The sequence below is a fragment of the Chenopodium album genome, chromosome 5 (genome assembly GCF_948465745.1).
Source record: "Chenopodium album chromosome 5, dcCheAlbu1.1, whole genome shotgun sequence".
Lineage (NCBI taxonomy): Eukaryota > Viridiplantae > Streptophyta > Magnoliopsida > Caryophyllales > Amaranthaceae > Chenopodium > Chenopodium album.
The window spans coordinates 6,650,422-6,668,741 of record NC_137838.1 but is presented as its reverse complement, the minus strand read 5'-3'; the positions used below and the strand labels follow the sequence as shown (position 1 = coordinate 6,668,741).

At 34.7% G+C, this 18,320-nt stretch overlaps 2 protein-coding genes across 3 annotated transcripts; both read left to right on the top strand.

Moving 5' to 3' along the window:
• The first annotated feature begins 4,761 nt into the window (after nucleotides 1–4,761).
• LOC145631702 (disease resistance protein RPP13-like) lies at nucleotides 4,762–8,825 on the top strand. Its single transcript, XM_081683858.1, has 4 exons — nucleotides 4,762–4,972; nucleotides 5,433–6,891; nucleotides 8,476–8,546; nucleotides 8,686–8,825. Exons 2-3 carry the CDS (start codon nucleotides 5,594–5,596, stop codon nucleotides 8,495–8,497), a joined length of 1,320 nt encoding a protein of 439 aa, XP_081539984.1. The 5' UTR covers nucleotides 4,762–4,972; nucleotides 5,433–5,593; the 3' UTR covers nucleotides 8,498–8,546; nucleotides 8,686–8,825.
• Nucleotides 8,826–9,960: 1,135 nt separating this feature from the next.
• Nucleotides 9,961–17,426, top strand: LOC145631701 (putative disease resistance RPP13-like protein 3). Of its 2 annotated transcripts, none has more exons than XM_081683857.1 (6): nucleotides 9,961–10,213; nucleotides 12,507–12,619; nucleotides 13,160–14,834; nucleotides 14,979–16,200; nucleotides 16,307–16,446; nucleotides 16,754–17,426. In XM_081683857.1, the coding sequence occupies exons 3-6, from the start codon at nucleotides 13,192–13,194 to the stop codon at nucleotides 17,202–17,204; spliced, it is 3,456 nt and encodes a 1,151-aa protein (XP_081539983.1). In that variant the 5' UTR covers nucleotides 9,961–10,213; nucleotides 12,507–12,619; nucleotides 13,160–13,191; the 3' UTR covers nucleotides 17,205–17,426. The 2 variants fall into 2 exon arrangements, with proteins under 2 accessions (XP_081539983.1, XP_081539982.1); XM_081683856.1 differs by having other exon boundaries at nucleotides 13,148–14,834.
• The last annotated feature ends 894 nt before the right edge of the window (nucleotides 17,427–18,320 follow it).

Here is an 18,320-nt window from a genome sequence, read left to right as displayed (position 1 = left end):
ATTTCCAAATTACCATCTGTATTCTTTGTTCTTCAAACCTGAGGAACTACTAGGAGTATGCAGGTAAGTAGTACGTAGTAAAATGCTTTAATTTGTAGAAATGTTGACATGTTTTAATAATGTATTACTCGCTCGATTCCAAAATAACGTGAAAGTTTGAATTATTTATAAATAATGATAATAGGTGAAAGTAGAGATTATTTTTATCAATTATTTATTTTTATTTTTATTTTTTTTAAAATGCAATCCTTTTCCAATTTCCGCTACTCATTTAGTGGCTTAATTTAGCTTAATTTTTTTCCCAATGTATATAAGCAAATCTAAGGTTGTAAGAATTTTAATTGATGAATTAGTTATGAGGTATACTTTCATAATTTCAACCTTTATAATTTGTAACTATAGAAAACCGTATATATTAATACTCATACTTATGTACGTGTTGAAATATATGTTTAGTAAAAGTATTGCTCTAAAAAAATTTAGGGAGGAGCAACATACATTTTGTAATGAACTAATGATGAATAGTTTAGTTGCTTTGTCACAAAATGTTAATCAATTAACATCTTACTATTTTAATCAGTTGTCGCAGATAAAATATAGGGTACTATGGATCAGAATACTACTACGTTTTTTTAGAAGGTACAAAAATAATTGTACCATGCATCATTTTAAAAATATGTTTTAATTTATAAATGATCAATCTATAAATTAAAGATACAGAACATTGAAAACAGATATTGATATGACACTTGTTACTTTGGGGTAAATAAATTTTCCCTTCAATTTTCGCGTGGGTTTATGATTTTTTAAAGCGTTTTCACCCTTGATTTTCGAAAAAAATAAAGTAGGCATGCCATATACTCTCTCCGTCCCCGAAAAAACGACCAATTTGACCTAATTTTAATCCCAAAAAGAATGACTCATTTGCATTAAAACACCCACCAATTTGCAACAATAGTTGTGCAAAATTAGCTTCCCCACATAAAAAATTGATTTTCCATGTAATTTTATTACTTTCTCTCTCTATTTTTTTACAAACCCCATGTAAATTTATATTTTCAATATACTTTTACATCTTTTTATTTAACTTTCTTAATACCCGCGTAATCAGCCCAAATGGGTCGTTCTTTTGGGGACGGAGGGAGTATTATACAATCACTTTTTTTAATAATTTCTTTATCAATGTTCACCGTTTGACTTCTTGTATGTTCGTTTAAATTAAGGATAATGCTATATGTAGTCCTAAGGGCTATATATAAACATTAAATATACTCTTGGAAATTGTATAAAATTAGGAATTCATGAGAAAAACACGCATAAATTAGTGTAATTAGTGTTTATATTTTTTTTATTTTTTTAATTTTTTACGATTTTCAAGTGCAAATTTAATGCTTATATATAGCCCTAAGGGATATGTATAGCATTTTCCTTAAATTAATTAACTTTCCACATGCTCTACATGTAATTAAGCGAGCTACCATGTTCCATTAAATAATTAATCTGTTACGTTATCAAGACTCATACAATTGTAGTAGACCTAGCTAGCAATGAGAGTGACAAAAAATTAAATAAATAAAAACCTTCGGATGAGTACGTATTATATTACTCCAATAGTTTAGCGAGTCAATGGAAGTGTTAGATCATACGAATTGAAGTATTAATATCTTTTAACCTTGATGATCCACAATTTCATTGAATTAAGGACATTGTTAACTTTATTTTGACTTAGATAAAAATAAGTTCAAATAATATTAATTTATACACAATAAGTTCAACCTTTCAAAAAAAAAACACACACACACAAAATAAGTTTAGATGACACACTCATAAGTTTAGCAAAATACAGACAAAATAAGCTCGATCCGATAACATGAAGTCATGAATCAAACAAACCCTTGATAAAGTCAAAGCATATGGAGTAGTAATTAGCCTACACGTTTGGTGCTCATTTGGTTCACACGAGAATTTAATTCCTATAGAAATAGTATTTTATCATTTTATGTGAATTTAATTTCCACATAAACGTCATAATACAGAAATTTTCAAATACATTGGTATGTACAATAATTCATGGGAGATAAATTACCAAGGTGCCCATGTTTTGTAGGAAATAGAAATTCCTCTGTATTTTGAATTCCTACATTTTTGCATTTTATTGCCAACCAAACAACAAGCTTGTACAAATTCTTGAGACTTTTCAATCCTTCATTTATAATGAGCAACCAAACAAGCCCTAAATTATTTAACATATGTTTTCAAAAATAGGATGTACAATATGTTACTGTGTAGCAGGAAGAAAAAAGAAAGAAATATGGGTAAATTTTGTGACATTATTATGGGTAACTTTTGATAGTTTAAGCCTACATGGATAATAATATTATGAGAATAAAGTAACTAAGTAATAAGGGTAACTTCTATGAGGCTAATGGTAACTTTTTGATAACATATACAACAACTTTTGATTTACAATAACCGAATGTGCATTAAATTTACTGTACACCCGATACATGCATTTTTTTTTTCATTCAATTAAAAAAATTCACTAATTATGATGGAAAAGTGTAAGAAAAGATAATGAGAATGAGCTTAAAACGAGTAAAAAAATAATTATTAATTAGTGTACTTATCAATCACATTTAGGGATTGTTCTAGTCATCACTAATGATCGTCAACGTTTTTTAAGTGGCCACAAAATAGTGACGGCTAAATCATAGGTTATGTTGCGTTAGCAACTATTTAATTATAATTAACAATAGTTATAATAGAGGTAATAAATAATGTCCTAGCCTGCTAACCCTATTTGACCCGACCAAAAAAGGTGCGGGTTTTGGACAAGCCTAAAAACACAATTAGAGGGGAAAAAAAAAAACCTTGAATCCACCTTGAAAATAACTCAAAAAATATGCTTTGGCTCAACAAGCCCTCCACTTTTTACGGATTTGGACAGAGATTTGATGCTAAGGTCCAATCGTTTTGAGTGAAGGAATGGTTTGATTTACATGTTTTATTTTTAGAGCTGTAAAATTACTTAATTAAAGTTTTTAGAGTCATTTTGGGTCTTATAGGTCAAATTTAAGGTCGAAATTGGCAAAATTTTCTTTGAAATTAAAATGCCTTGCTTAGCATGCAAAGACCCTAAAACCTTAATCGAATAATTTCATTTTTCTCAGTACTCATACAGAGTCATTTCTAGTCATTGTTTGTCAATTTCGACCTTAATGTTGATTCTTAAGAGAATAGTGACCCTTAAAACCCTAACTAAACCAGTTTTACAACTTGAAAAATTAAGCAAGTGACTTAAATATAAATATTTCTTTGCACGTAAAATCAGGCGATTTTTACCAATTTTGACCCTATAGACCAGAGTAACTACCCCTAAAATCTTACTTGAGAAATTTTTGCAGGTCAATAGCTAAAGCCTACAAATTGAGGCATTTCTTTGCACCCGAATCAAGACATTTCTTTTTCTTTTCTTTTTTTTTTTTTTTTTAAAACTTGAAATTTGGTTCTTAAGAGCCAAAAAAAAAAGTTAGACTGAGAAATTTTCGAGGCTCAAAAATTTAGCCACGCAAACCAAGACATTTCTCATTAATAATCAAGGGTTAATGAGTTAGTTGAGGTTTGAGGGTTACTAACTAAAACGATCAGGGATATTTGATGAATTTTTAAAAAAACTTATGGGTATTTGATAAATTTTAATAATAACAAGAATATTTACTGAACGAATGTAAATTATTCATTGATATAATTCCTCAAATTTAAGTGAAGAATCGAAAAAAAATTTATCATATAAAAAAAATTTATCATATAAAAATTACGAAGTATGTGTTTACAATATATTTTTATAATTATTTTGTTAATTAGATGATTATTTCTATCGATTTTTTTGTTTGATTACATGAACACTTAGTAAATACATTACAACGCACTTTCTGTGTGGCCGACTGACACACACTAAAATACTAACCGGATAATCATTGACCAATTAACTCTTGATTGACTGGGTAGGGGCTGAACGATGGAGTAACCTTTGACCGATCGAATAATCTTTGATCGAGTAATCCCTAATTGAGGGACTGTTCAGATTGACTGAACTGAGCTGAGATGAACTGAACTTATTGGAGCTGAACTGAACTGAACTAAATAATTTATGAGTGAAGGAACTTAAAAACTGAACTGAACCAAACTTATTAGAGGTAAAGTGAACTAAAAATAATATTAAGAGAACATACCCTAAGTAACCCTGACCATATGATGTGACAACTACAATATTAAAATCTGTGTTGTTCACTTGTTCATACATTATATCTATATCTATCTATATCTATATCTATACTTAGTATTTAAAAACTGTAACCAAGGAAAACACATGTCTCTATCCTATTACATTTCAATATTTTTTTTCTAACCTAAATGCCACATGTCTTCTTACACTATCAATTAATTTTTTTATTACACTATATTTCTTTAATTCTTTCATTAAAATTATATGCTTCATCTTCTATATACACTTCATCTTCATCTTCATCTTCATCTTCATCTCTCCTCTTCAATTTAACCTTTTGCTTTTCTCTCTTTAATTTTAACCCCTCCACTTTTATTTAATCCCCATTTTCAATTACAATTCCAAAAATTAAATTTCTTAATCATATTTTTGATCACACATTATAACCAGGCTTATTAATATATCCTAATTCATTTTTCAATGCAATTTTTTTATGAATAACCCGTGCATTGCACCAGTCAGAAGGCTAGTTTAGTGTAAAACCTCCCCTAGTATGATGTAAAACCGAAAAAAAAAAATGTAAAAATGAATTAGAGACAGTGAAAAAAAAAACCCTTTGTTTTCTCCATTCACCACTCTCCACTCTCCAGGGCACAGAGGAATGGCGTCATCTCTTTCGTTTAACTCCGACCACCGTAGCTTACGACCTTCATTCTTCAACTTTCACCTTCGCCAATCTCCTCAATGGTAATTGTCTTCTTCTTCCTTAATTGCATCTTATCTTACAGATTTTAATTTTTTTTGTTTAATTTCATTTGCATCTACTAAATATAGTTTAGAATTTAATGTTCGCCATTTCAATTAAATTGTTAAAAAATGAATTATGCTTATTAATTGGAATTCCTTTTATTCGTATCATTTTTTTTTACATTAACAAGAAATGGGGTTTATGTTTCTATAATTATTTTATTTAATTGCATAATTATTTGGCCTGGGCAACCTATGAATTCTAGTTGGCTGATTTTGTGGCTCAATATTTACGTATTTTGACATATTGCTGTCAAAATTTGACCTGAATATAGAATTCAATTCATATGTTTAGCTTGATTCAAATCCCCAATGACCCGAGTCTAGACCTGACCCAATTCAGCAGCTCTAGGAATAATGTTTAATTTAATTTTCTTCTTTTTTTTTTTTTCAATCCCAGTATACTTGCCCCATAGGCATTTGCACATGATTTATATGCGAGTGAACAAATTGAAAGAAAAAACAATTAAGTTGACGAGTGTGGGACACAACTCAAGACAAAGAAGTAGGGAGAAAAATTAAGGAAACAGAGAAGATAATTGAGAATTGCCAAATAGGAAAATGGGGACATTAAGTTTGATAATGAGTTTCAAAAGGGAAATTAAATTAAGAATCATAGAGTTGGACAAGAATCAGAGATCATATCGTGATGACAGATGTTGGAAGAGAAAGCCACAAAGCTATCCCTATGATGACAATTATGGTAAACATGTAGTTGGGTTGGAGAAAGACATTCCAAAGCTGTTAGAAGTACTTATGGGTGAGGAGAAGAACCAAATAAATGTTGTTTCTATTGTTGGTATGGGCGGTTCTGGGAAAACTACCTTAGCTAGGAAGCTTTACAATCACCCATTTGCTAAAGAGTGCTTTGATTGTACTGCCTGGGTTTATGTATCTCAAGAATGGAGGACACAACATATCCTGTCTGAAATCTTGCGGCAGATTGGCAGCCCTAAGGAGAATGCTAAGATGCTTGCTAGATCTATGGTTGAAGAATTGGTAGAAAAGCTTCGTAACATCCTGGAAAAAAAGTCATACTTGGTGGTCCTTGATGACGTGTGGAGGAGAGAGGCTCTTGAGGAAATACTTCCAGCCCTCCCACGGGGTGAGAATAATATGGGAAGCAAGATTATTATTACAACACGTAATCTAGAAATCATCCAAATTCAAAATCTCCATCAAGACATGTATATATACGAATCAAGGCCTCTAAGTGAGGATGAAGGTTGGGAATTATTCAGTATGATTTCCCTTAGTCATCGGAGAAATTACAACACAGACAGCTTTGAGATTTTAGGCAAGGAAATGCTGAGTAAATGTAAGGGACTTCCATTAGCTATAGTGGCTTTAGCTGGGGTTTTGTACACAAAAGGGAGCATTGGGGAATGGCAGCAGGTTCACGAAGCCATGCGATCCAAAGTGATGGAGAGTACATGTGCACACATATCTAGTAGTGTCCATGATCTATTGGCTTTAAGCTATGATGATCTACCTTATGACCTGAAGCCTTGTTTTCTTCATCTGGGTGCATTTCCTGACGATTGTCAAATTTCAACTGGTTTGTTGATTAGGATGTGGATAGCTGAGGGTCTTGTCACTGCACATGAAGAGATGGCCCCAGAAGATATTGCAATGCAACATTTAGAAGATTTGAGCAACAGGTTTATGATCCAAGTGGTGAGAACCAATTTCAAAGGAGCTATAAAAGCAATTCATTTACATGATCTATTGCGCGAACTTTGTGTCAGAAAAGCCAGAGAGCAAAATTTTCTTCAAATTAATTCTTCAAGCAATGGTTCTTCTGCCAGTGATGCATCAACAATAACAATCCAATCACGGAGGGCTGCTCTTCATTCCAGGTAATAGAGAAGATTCTTTGCTCACATATGCTCTCTAGTATTCAATCTATCCTTTAAGAATAGATGTCTTGCTTTTCACTTCATTTATGTCCTGATATATTCCCTAAATTTTCATTCTACTATTGTTGTTTAGCAAGCTGTTGGGCTTCTAATTAAACTCATTGATTATATTTTAGCTTTAGATTTTATTGGGATAAACTAAAATAGCTCTTTACTTCTGTTTCTGTAAGTAGAATTATGTAGAACTTTTTGCACTACCAAATAATTTTTTTTATTGAAAATATCCTTACCTCACTTTTGGTAGAAGTCTTGGCATCAAGGCAATGCTGATGTTGAGCTATTCATGTCCAGTTTTGTTGTTGTATCACAATTTCAATTGATCAATAGAGCTAATCTTTATAAAACTTTTTTCCATTCCTACTCCCATCATAAATTGGGCTTTTGATCATTTTGTGTTTCAATAGAGGTCTTACTCTGCACATTTTACTAGGAAAATTAAACTACTATATACTTTGTATATATTATGTAAGGGTCTATCTATTCGACATGTTTTGTTTGAACTTATATGAACTTATTTGGTCTGAACCATGTCTGAATTATTTTAACTATATTACTTATTTTGTTTGAAATAAATCAAAATAAACCAAAGCCTAAATGTGAAACATTATTGCTTGGATATGCTTTTCTTTTTTTTCTGTGTCATCACATTGTTTACTATTATTTTGATTCACTTCAGAAATTTAATGATTCACACTCTGCATGTTTTATAGTATAGGTGCTACACTGTATGAGTTTGAGCGGTAGTTTCTCCATAGGTTTGGTGAGAAGAATTGCAAGGAGTAAAATTATGAAAGTAGTTCATTATATATCACAACAATATTTTTGTACTGTGATTCAGGATCAATCGGTTGACATATGAAGTGAAGCATAGAAAGGTTAATTAACTGTTGACAATTAACCACGGGAAAAGGAGGATATGCATAGAAAAAGTTGCATTTTAGGTGTTTTTGTCAACCAATTAACTTTAGAGAGTACTAGTGAATGATAATTTTGTTAATGAAGAAAAGTAAAGGCTAATGAAGACTGAATTTCAATCCCTGTAGAGGCTTTTCCCTGCTTATCCTGCTAACTGCCATATTGTGCATGATTGTTATGGTGTTTGCCTATCTTTGAAGGAAATGATTTGTTCACTACATGTCCTGTCAAGATGCACATAAAGTATCCTTAATTCTATCTCAGAATCTCAGATAATGGCACCTTTAGCCTATCTGTTTGGGCGACATTATTTAGTAAAAGTAGAGGAGATACAGTGTTATCAAGTAAAAGAACTGTTGTCAATTTTGATAATCCCTTATATGATTCCTGTTGAAGGATAAACTTTGGATATTTGGTTTGTTGAGCTCAAGAATTTAGTTCTCCAGTGTGGAGAGGCAAAGGGGGATTTTTAGGATATACTCTGTAATTCTGTGTCGACTGTATGTGAAAGTCTTGTATCAGAAGACTTTTCCTGGTCAAATGTGAGTTTAAGTAGTTGGAAGTGTCAGGTTGTCTCTTATCCATTTGTTGCACGTAAGTCTGGTGTAGGTGGCAGATTTGTTGCACGTAAGTCTGGGTGTAGGTGGCAGATGTTTGAAATCCATGATTGGTGGTTATATGTAAGTATTATATTAATTTTAGAGTTTGTATGTCCTATATTTAGAATTTTTTGTAACTAGACGAAAATGCACAAATGAATAATGGGCTACAACTTTTTTCTATTCTCGTTAATTAGTTTTTTTATTTTTACTTTTACAGCATCTCTTTTCCTACACAAGCTTCGAATTTAAGGTCACTTTTACTGTTGACTAGATCGAGCATATTGCACTCAATTCATGTTTCAAATGAGGTGTTAGACTTAAGGAGGGTGGATCATTTTAAACTACTTAGATTGTTAAGTCTTTGGGGCATTAAGACTTCTGACGGGACCATACCTAAACAAATTGGGAACTTAATACATTTGAGGTATCTTGGAATTCGCGCTTCAAATATTACCCAACTGCCCACCTCTATTGGGAATTTGAGGAACTTATTGACCTTAGACTACAGGAACATTGACACAGTTGATAATTTCACAGTAAAATTGCCTGAAGGCTTGTGGAAGCTTGAGCTACTTAGGCATCTGTTTTTTCCAATTGAACATTGTTGGAGTCTTCAGAAGTTAAAGCTTAGTGCAATGAAACAATTGCGGATATTGTGGGGCATAAGATGTGATGGAGGAGGTGATTGGTTTCAGACAGAAATGCCCAAGCTAAGTACAAGTCTTAAAAAGCTTAAGGTGATTGTGTCGACGGAAAAGGATTTGAATGCTGCATTCAATTATTTGAGCCTCATTTCCAATAAGCTCTATTCATTCCACTGTGAGTGGTATACTGGTGTAGCCTTACGATCTGTGAATCCGATGTCTCACAACCATTGCCTACATAAATTGGTGCTGGTTGGACCCATACATGTAAAATTGTCAGGCATCTTACCATCTAATCTTGTGAAGTTAGAATTGAAGGATAGCATGGTAGAAAATGAGGATCCTATGGTTACTACTGGGGCATTGGCTCACTTGAAGTTCCTCAAACTGTCAAAATCTTACTTGGGGACTGTATTTATATGCAAGAACAAATCATTTCCTGTGCTTGAGGAGCTTTACCTTGAGAGTCTTCAAAGCTTGAATACTTGGATAATAGAGTCGGGGGCAATGCCATGCCTTAACAAATTAGTGATCATGAAATGTGGAAGGCTACACAAGTTTCCCCAAGGATTGCCGTTTATGGCCACCCTTCAGCATCTTGAGTTTTTTGGTTTACCACAGGAATTCCTCCAAAAAGCAAAAGAATATGGGTGGTCAGAACAAAGGCTTAAGCTGCCTCATAATGTCGAGGCCATCATTGAAGAGTGTGACTCTCCTGTTGACACTTCTTCCATTCGCAAGCTCTATGAGCAGCTCACTGCTGGGGTATTTCTAAATTATAAAAAGCAGGCAAGTTTATTATTAGTCTATGCGTGATCTAACCTAGGGAGGCTTTAAAGTTATGAATTTCTTATTCCTGAAGCTTTTTATCTGTAAAAATAATCTGGGTTCACTCATGTAGATGATTAATACATTTAAATTTTGTGAAGTTGATCAAATGCAGAGATATTGGCTCATGAAGTATAATGAGCACTACTATAATTGCTTTATGTTGTACGCCACATACCTCTCTCTATGCAAGTCTGACCCACTTGGGGATTGTTATCCTGGATATCACAAATCCTTGGATAGTTGCTGGGAATGGAGCCAGATGGAAGAAAGGTATGTTCAAAGAATTATTAATTAAGTGAACACAAAAAATAAGCTAATATATCAATTTTGTGTTTTATTTTGTATTCTTTAGTTTTATATGTTGGCTCTTAAAAAAAAAAAGGTAGCATTTTATAATATCTTTAACTGTCATACTGAATATGAAAAATGCTGTATATTCATCATGATAACAAAGTATAATCGTTAAGGGTGATTGATTAGTGAAATTCTCATTAATATTTATATTATATATATAAACTAAAAAAACAAGCCATTTTTTTTTTATCAAGACTTTTTTTTTAAAAATAAAATGTTGAATGGCAAGTTGTATTGAACTTTAATGGTCCTAGTATGTCAGTATGTTTGTACATGTATGTCTGTGATGGTGTTAGTATGTGTCTGTACGTGTACGTATTTGAGTGCTTGTGTGCATGTGTGTGTTGACGCTTGATGCTTCTTTCACTCAGTGGTGAAATCCATGCCTTTATTCAGTCTCATCTACTTTACAATTTATACCACCAAATCTTAATAAAGTGAACAAACAGAAGGAGATGGAGGGAGTATTTTGTTAGATATTTATGCTATTGCATGTATACAACTCTGTCAACTCAATATAAATCAGAGGTATACCGTATTAATAGTAATTATAACAAAAACAAGATGAAATTTACTTGAAGAAAAATAAAATGGAATTGCTTTACAGGCTGCAAGAATTTTCACTTCCATGCATGCTCACACAATATTTCTGTCAATTTTTTCATGGCAGTGATGGTGCATCAATAATGGTAGGCAAAATAGAGCCACCTTACAATACCTTGTTTGATGTGCGTGGGGAATTCAACACAAAGTATCTCTCTTTAGGAGTAACATATAAAATTGCTTATGTGGTAATGTTACCACTAGCAGCGCCTGAACAGCATAAGTTTAAGCAGCCTGCCATCTGTTATCTTCATCTTCCTAGTCATTTTGAGTCACAAGAACATGACTTGAATGACAAACCGAGAGGTGAATGGACAAGGCTTTTTGTTGGTAAATTTAAGACATCCTTGGCAAATATTGGAAAAATGACCTTCTCCTTGGGGGAGGTTGGATATGGGTTGGTAATTAAAGGAGTTGTTATTGAGCCAATAGTTTGATTCGCTGAACTAGTGATGGGGTCTGGTCTTCGTTGCCCTTCTACTGCTCTTCCGTGTTGTCTCTATTTCCCCTCTTTAATCAGACCATCTTTTTAGATTGTAATAATGTGAACCTGCCCTGCTAACTGGAAAGAGTGGAAGCTAGGTTTGAAATAACATATGACATTAATGAGATGGATTGCTTGTTGGTTGCCTGATTCTTGATCGTAGTTGTCTTGAGTTGCTGCAAAACGTGGAAACAGTCGGGTGCATTTATAATGGCATTTTTGGTGGGTGATTATTAATTTTCTTAGGTGAAATTTGCATGTTTCTTCTCCAATCTGAGTCCAGATATGCGGGGAAAGGTGATAATGGTGGTGACAGTAGTGGTGGTGGTGGTGCAAATATGTGGTAGTGGGGATCGATGTGGTGGTATTGGTCTTTGTGGCGGTTCTAAAGAAAAAGGATGATGATGGGATCTGCATTACACTCAATATATTATGCTTTTAATTTGACACAAACTTAATCTAATTTAAAATGACCTATGTATTGCTTATCAGTAATGGCAGGAATAGAGGATTGCTTATTATCTGAATGTTACGGCAGATGGCGTATAGAAACTGTTGTTTGGTATTGTGATTTATTATGTTTCTATTGAAGAACATGTTCACAAAAGAAGAACATACTTGTAAATTGAATTATAAATTGTCGTTGATTTCTTTGCATTCCACTTGTATATTTTAATAATCAATTCTAGTCGGTGGTGAATTCTAGCAATAAGGGGTAGTTCCATAATTCTTTGCAAAGCACTAAGATAGTTATGACTTCTGCTTTAAATTATGATGTGAGAGGCTGCCAGAATTGGTAAAGAAAATTCAAGAGTTACTGCTCAATGCCGTTTTATTTGAAAATCATCCTCATTTCTTATTCTTATTTAATAAAAGAGAGGTTGACTTGCTTGACTCTGACAGACTTTGATTTCTACAATAGTATAAGTTCATGGCTTCTGTGATCAACACTTACAATTTGCCTGATCTATCCTATGAAACATACCCGAAACTGATCCAACCTGAAGAAACTGTTTGTCACCTCTATTTGGTATATTGACTAACCATATTAAGAAGTTGGAAAAGAAGAGTGTTCACATGAATGTTCACTTAAAATTTTCTTTGAGTTTGTCATTCTTGTAGATTTGTGCAGTTGTGCTCATCTCACGTCACTGCTCGTTAGCTTCTACGTACCTAGCACAGCTTCCCATCAAAGAACAGCCTGTTCTAGTGCGTTGTAAACTCGTAACTTGCGCGTAAGTCTCCTGTTACATATGTTGTATTCATATTATTATACACTGGTTTTCTTACTTGGATTTCTATGTCTATCAATTTTCTTCATATTTTACAATTTATTTAAATAAACATTTGTTGTTTATTGTATAATATACCCGGGTGGCTTGGTTGTTGCTGTTTATGATTGTTTATTGTATATTATTCACTGGTTGTGGAGTCTCACTCCAAAGTTGATGGCACTATCTTATTGTTTCAATTGGATGCTAGTTTTGGTAACTGTCTAATGAAATTTCTGATGTTATTTGTTTTGGTCTTTGTAACAACTTCAGAGAATCATTCTCTGTAGAGTCTGTACTAACCAGTAACTCATACTATAAGGGAACTATCTATTACTCCTCTTTTATTGGTAATAGTATGAATATTATCAAGGAAAATGCTATGCATGATCCAAAAGCTGAAATCTCCGCCATTAACAAAGCTGTGATAATTAGGAGCACCTTAAAAGTTGTAAGTTAGAATTGACTATCTTTAATATTGATTCATTTCAGTGAAATCAACAGGAAAACTAAGGTAAACACCAAAGCTCACAACCATGGCAGAATCCATTGTTGCATCAGCTGTCCAGTGGATTGGCTCTATATTGATTCAAGAGGCCAATATATTATTCGATGTTGCAGATCAAGTACGGGGCCTTCAGCAAGAGCTTGAACTGATGCAGCAATACCTCCAAGATGCTGATGCAAAGCATGAAAAGGAAGAAATAATTTGTGTTCTTATACGACAAATTACAAAGCTTGCATTTGATGCTGAGGATGTGATTGACATGTATGTTCTCAATGTACAAGTCATGTCTGAAGAGAGCTGGATCATGAGATTTGCTTGCTTCATGCATAGTGCCCCAAAGATGTATGAAGTTGGGAAGCATATATATGAAACACGAGAAGAAGTTAGGAAAAACATCGAAAAGTTAAATAGCTTTGGACTAAGAAGAATCAATGAAGCAGAAGGTTTTAGACGACCCCGTCATAGGAGGCCACCGCGTCGAAGCTACTACTATGATGACAACTTTGAGTATGTTGTTGGCTTGGAGGAGGACATGCAAAGGCTGTTGTTAGAAGTGCTTATAGGTGAGAAGAACAGCCACATAAAAGTTCTTTCCATTGTAGGAATGGGTGGCTGCGGGAAAACTACCTTGGCCAGAAAGCTTTACAATCATCCATGTATCCAAAAGTGCTTCATGAATTGTATGGCATGGGTATCCATATCTCAAGAATGGGACACCCGTCATGTATTATCTGAAATTTTGAGGAAGGTGGGTGGTCCAAAGGAGACGTCTGAGCTCCATGCCAAATTGAATGTGGAGGAGCTGATGGATAATCTCTACAACATCTTAAAAGAGAAGCTATACTTGGTCATCCTGGATGATGTATGGAGGAAAGAGGCTCTAGAGCAAATACTTCCTGCCCTTCCGTGGGGAAGTATAAATAGTGGCAGCAAGATTATCATCACAACTCGAAATCAGAAGATCATTCAGTCCCAAAACCTTCAGCAAAATGTGTATGTCCACAAGCCACGTCCTTTAAGTGAGGAGGAAGGTTGGGACTTGCTTTATAAGCTTGCCCTTAGTCAGCACAAAAGTTGCAACACAGAAAGTTTCGAGAGACTTGGCAAGGAAATGCTGAAAAAATGTGGCGGACTTCCTTTGGCTATAGTAGCACTAGCTGGGATTTTGAACACTAGAGAAAGCATAGGAGAGTGGCAGCAGGTGAGTGACACCGTACGTTCACGAGTGATGGAGGGTACCTACACGGACACATGCACAAGCGTACAGGATTTGCTAGCTTTGAGTTATGAGGATCTACCATATGATTTGAAGCCTTGCTTTCTTTATCTTGGTATATTTCCAGAAGACTGCCAAATTGCAGCTGGAATGCTAACTCGGATGTGGATAGCTGAAGGTCTTGTTGGCTCACCTAATCAAGAGATGTCCCAAGAAGATGTAGCAGTGCAATGTTTAGAAGAGTTGAGCCACCGGTTCTTGATTCAGGTAGTGCGAACCAACTATAAAGGAGCCATAAAGGCTTTTCACTTGCATGATCTATTGCGTGATCTTTGTGTTAAAAAAGCCAAGGAAGAGAGTTTTCTTCAAATCTATACTGCTGGTACCAGTGATCAAGATACCACTCATGCATCTTTGTTGAAAATCCAACCACGTAGAGCTGCTCTTCATTCCAGGTAACTTAGGAGATCAATAGCCACATCCTACTTAATGCATCATATAACTTTATCATATTTGGAATTGGATGAATCATTGTCTTAATTGCCTCCTTTATTTTTGGAGAATTTTAATGACTAGCTCTATTTTCCTAACTTCTCCAGCATCACTTTCCCCACACAAGTTTCAAATTTAAGGTCACTTGTTTTGTTGACAAGATCTAGCAGCTTGCACAATACTTATGTATCCAAGACGTTAGATTTGAGGATTGTCTACCACAATTTCAAGTTGCTGAGATTGTTGAATCTGTGGGGCATTAAGACTGCATCTGGTACCTTACCCACACAAATTGGAAGCTTTATTCACTTAAGATACCTTGGAATTCGTGCCTCAAATATAACAAAGCTTCCCAATTCTATAGGAAATTTGAGGAAGTTATTGACTTTAGACTACAGAAACATTGATTCTGATAACAACATACCTATAATAATTCCCAATATATTTGGGAAGTTTGTGCAACTTAGGCATCTATACTTGCCTGCTCAATCCCCTTTGAGATTAAAAGAGCTGCAGCTGAGTTCTATGTCAAACCTGCAAATTTTGTGGGGTGTTAGATGTGGTGGAGGGAATGATTGGTTTGCAAGAGAGGTGCCTAAACTGAGCACAAATTTAAAAAAGTTGAAGGTGATGGTGAGTACAGAAAAGGATCTCAAGGCTGCCTTCAATTGCCCAAGCCTGACATCTGGCCAACTCCATACATTTCACTGTGAGTGGAGTGACGGTGTAGCCTTACAGCTTGCTAATCCAATCTTCTCTCACAACCAACTTCTACATAAACTGGTATTGGTTGGAAAATTACAGGTGAACAGATTGTCTTTCATATTGCCACCAAACCTTGTAATATTAGAGTTGAAGGATAGCATTCTAGAAAATGAAGATCCCATGGTGGCAGCTGGAGCATTGGCCCATCTGAAGCGCCTCAAACTTACCAATTCCTTCTTGGGGACTGTGTTTTCCTGCAGAGATGGCTCGTTTCCTATGCTTGAAGAGCTATATTTGGCGAGTCTCCCAAAATTGAACATATGGGAGGTACAGCCAGGCGCACTGCCTTGTCTTAAGAAGCTAGTGATTATTAAGTGTGGAATGCTACACATGTTTCCCCTTGGCTTGCCGTTTGTTACCACCCTTCAGCAACTCGAGTGTTTCGGAGTGCCCCAGGAGTTTGTCCAAAAAGCAGAAGAATGTGGATGGTCAAGACAAACCCTTAGGCTGCCGCATAACTTTGAAGCCATCATTGAACAATCTGACACTCCTGTTGACTTTTCCTCCATCAGCAAGCTCTACGAGCAGCTCATTGCTGGAGTTTTCTTGAATAATAAAACACAGGCTTGTTCACCAATCATCTCTATAATTTATTTTTTCTCAGTGTTACTGCTTAAAGTTGAGTCTGATTTCCTAAGTACTCAGTTTAACCTGTGATGTAACTATGCAGAAATACTGGGTGGTGAAGCAAAATGACATCTACTATAATTGCTTCATGTTGTATGCCACATGCCTATCTTTGGCTGAGTGTGACCCATTTAAGTATGTTCCCTTGGATAATTGCTGGGGATGGAGCGTAATTGAAGAAAGGTATAGGCTAACATTCTGTATATCATTTGTTGTGTTGCTGCCAAATTCTATTCAAGAGTAATCATAATATAGATAGAATCTGTTAAATTTGATGGTTTTTAGATCTTTTGGTACATTCAATGTAAATTATAGTACTTAAATAGTCGATTCGCGTTACTTATTGTACAGACAATAGTTTGTGCTTGTTTTTATAGTAAATTCACATTTCAAAGAGGAATCACAATATAGATTTAGTCTCTCTTTTTTAATTAGAATGTCTTCAAGTCCTTGATGTATGTTCTTATTTGGGTTAATTTCTGTGCTGCAGCGATGGAGCATTGATAACAGTGGGAAAATTGAAACCAGCATCTTTCAGTAATAAGCTTTTCTATGTGATGGGGGATTTTGACGCTGGAAATCTCTCGCCAGAAATCAGTTATGAAGTTGCATTTGTGATAAAAGTGCCTTTCTCAGCATCTGAAAGGTGTCTGAAGGCTGCTAGATCTTATTTTTCCTACGCTCCCGGAACATCCCATGCAGAGGAACTTGTGTTGGTTGACAAGCAAAAAGATGTATGGATTCAAATAGTTATTGGTGAATTCATGACATCCCCTGCATCTATTGACCAGACTCTACACTTCAGGCTGGCAGGGATCGAGCCTGGGTTCGAAATACAAGGTGTTGTTGTTAGCGCTGTTCAAAAACCGGTCCTGACCAGAACATTGGACCAGACTGGAGTTACTGGACCAAAGACCGACTATACCAGCCTAAAGCTTTGAGCTTTTAACTGATTGTAACCTTAGATTGGTGTTGGTTCCTTTTCTCTCTCTCTCTCTTTTTTCCTTTTTATTAGGCCGATTTTCTGATTGGATTTGTTCTTTTTATCCTGTATAATACAAGAAAAGAGCATTATGTAAAATTGGATGACAAGCCTAGGAATGAATGAATGTATACAAGTTTTGGCCAGTAAATTTCATTATTTCAGGCATCCTCGCGTAATGTTGGAGTGGTGAGATTTTCCATGAGTTTGCCTTTAGAAACCCATAGAGAAAAGTGAGTTGATGATAGTCAAAGGTGTTATCGTTGAGCCAAAGCTTTGATTTCTTAGAGACGTTAATGACATCTTTATATGTTTCAGAGATAGTATAATGACATGATTATGCTGTGAGACAGGGAAAGAAAGAGATTACAAAGTATTACTTGAGGTTTGATCAGGTAAGAGAAGCCTGCTGCATAGCTAAAGTGTGGACGTCATCTTCAGCTCACCGTAAGTATGATAATCTTGTATGAAGTATATTGGATTAATCTGCATTTAGTGCATTCCCTTGTTCAAAACTTAAATTCTGCCAAACAGTTACATGTGAATATGCTGATGTGAACATGTTAGAACTTAAGTAAACAGGATTCTGTCATAAATTCACTGTTGTGAACATGTTAGAACATAGGTAGCCGGGATTTTTTCAAGAGAATATCTGTTGAAGATTTGCAAATATTTGACATACTGTATGATTATGTGTGTTGAAAGATGGAAAGGTTGGCTTGTTGAAATTGATCTTTGTGCTAAGAACAATAAGGCATGCCTGGATGTTTATTGTGATTATTATCTTTCTATTTTGTAAAATATGATGACATTCTGTATTATGTTAATATGTATGAGTTATGTTCATTGAAAATCTTTCAACAATAAGAACTCATTTTTCTTGATCTATTTACAAAATTTTCTCTGTACGGGGGGTTGATGTGCAAATTTTTTTTTATTTTTTTTTTTTCTTGTGCATATGAATGTTGAGTAGTTTGAGGGTATACATAAATGTGGCTTTTTTTTTTTTACACGGTAAGATCGATATGGGGGTGCCCCTCTTATCACAGGAGGGGTGGGGTGAGGATCGAACCCA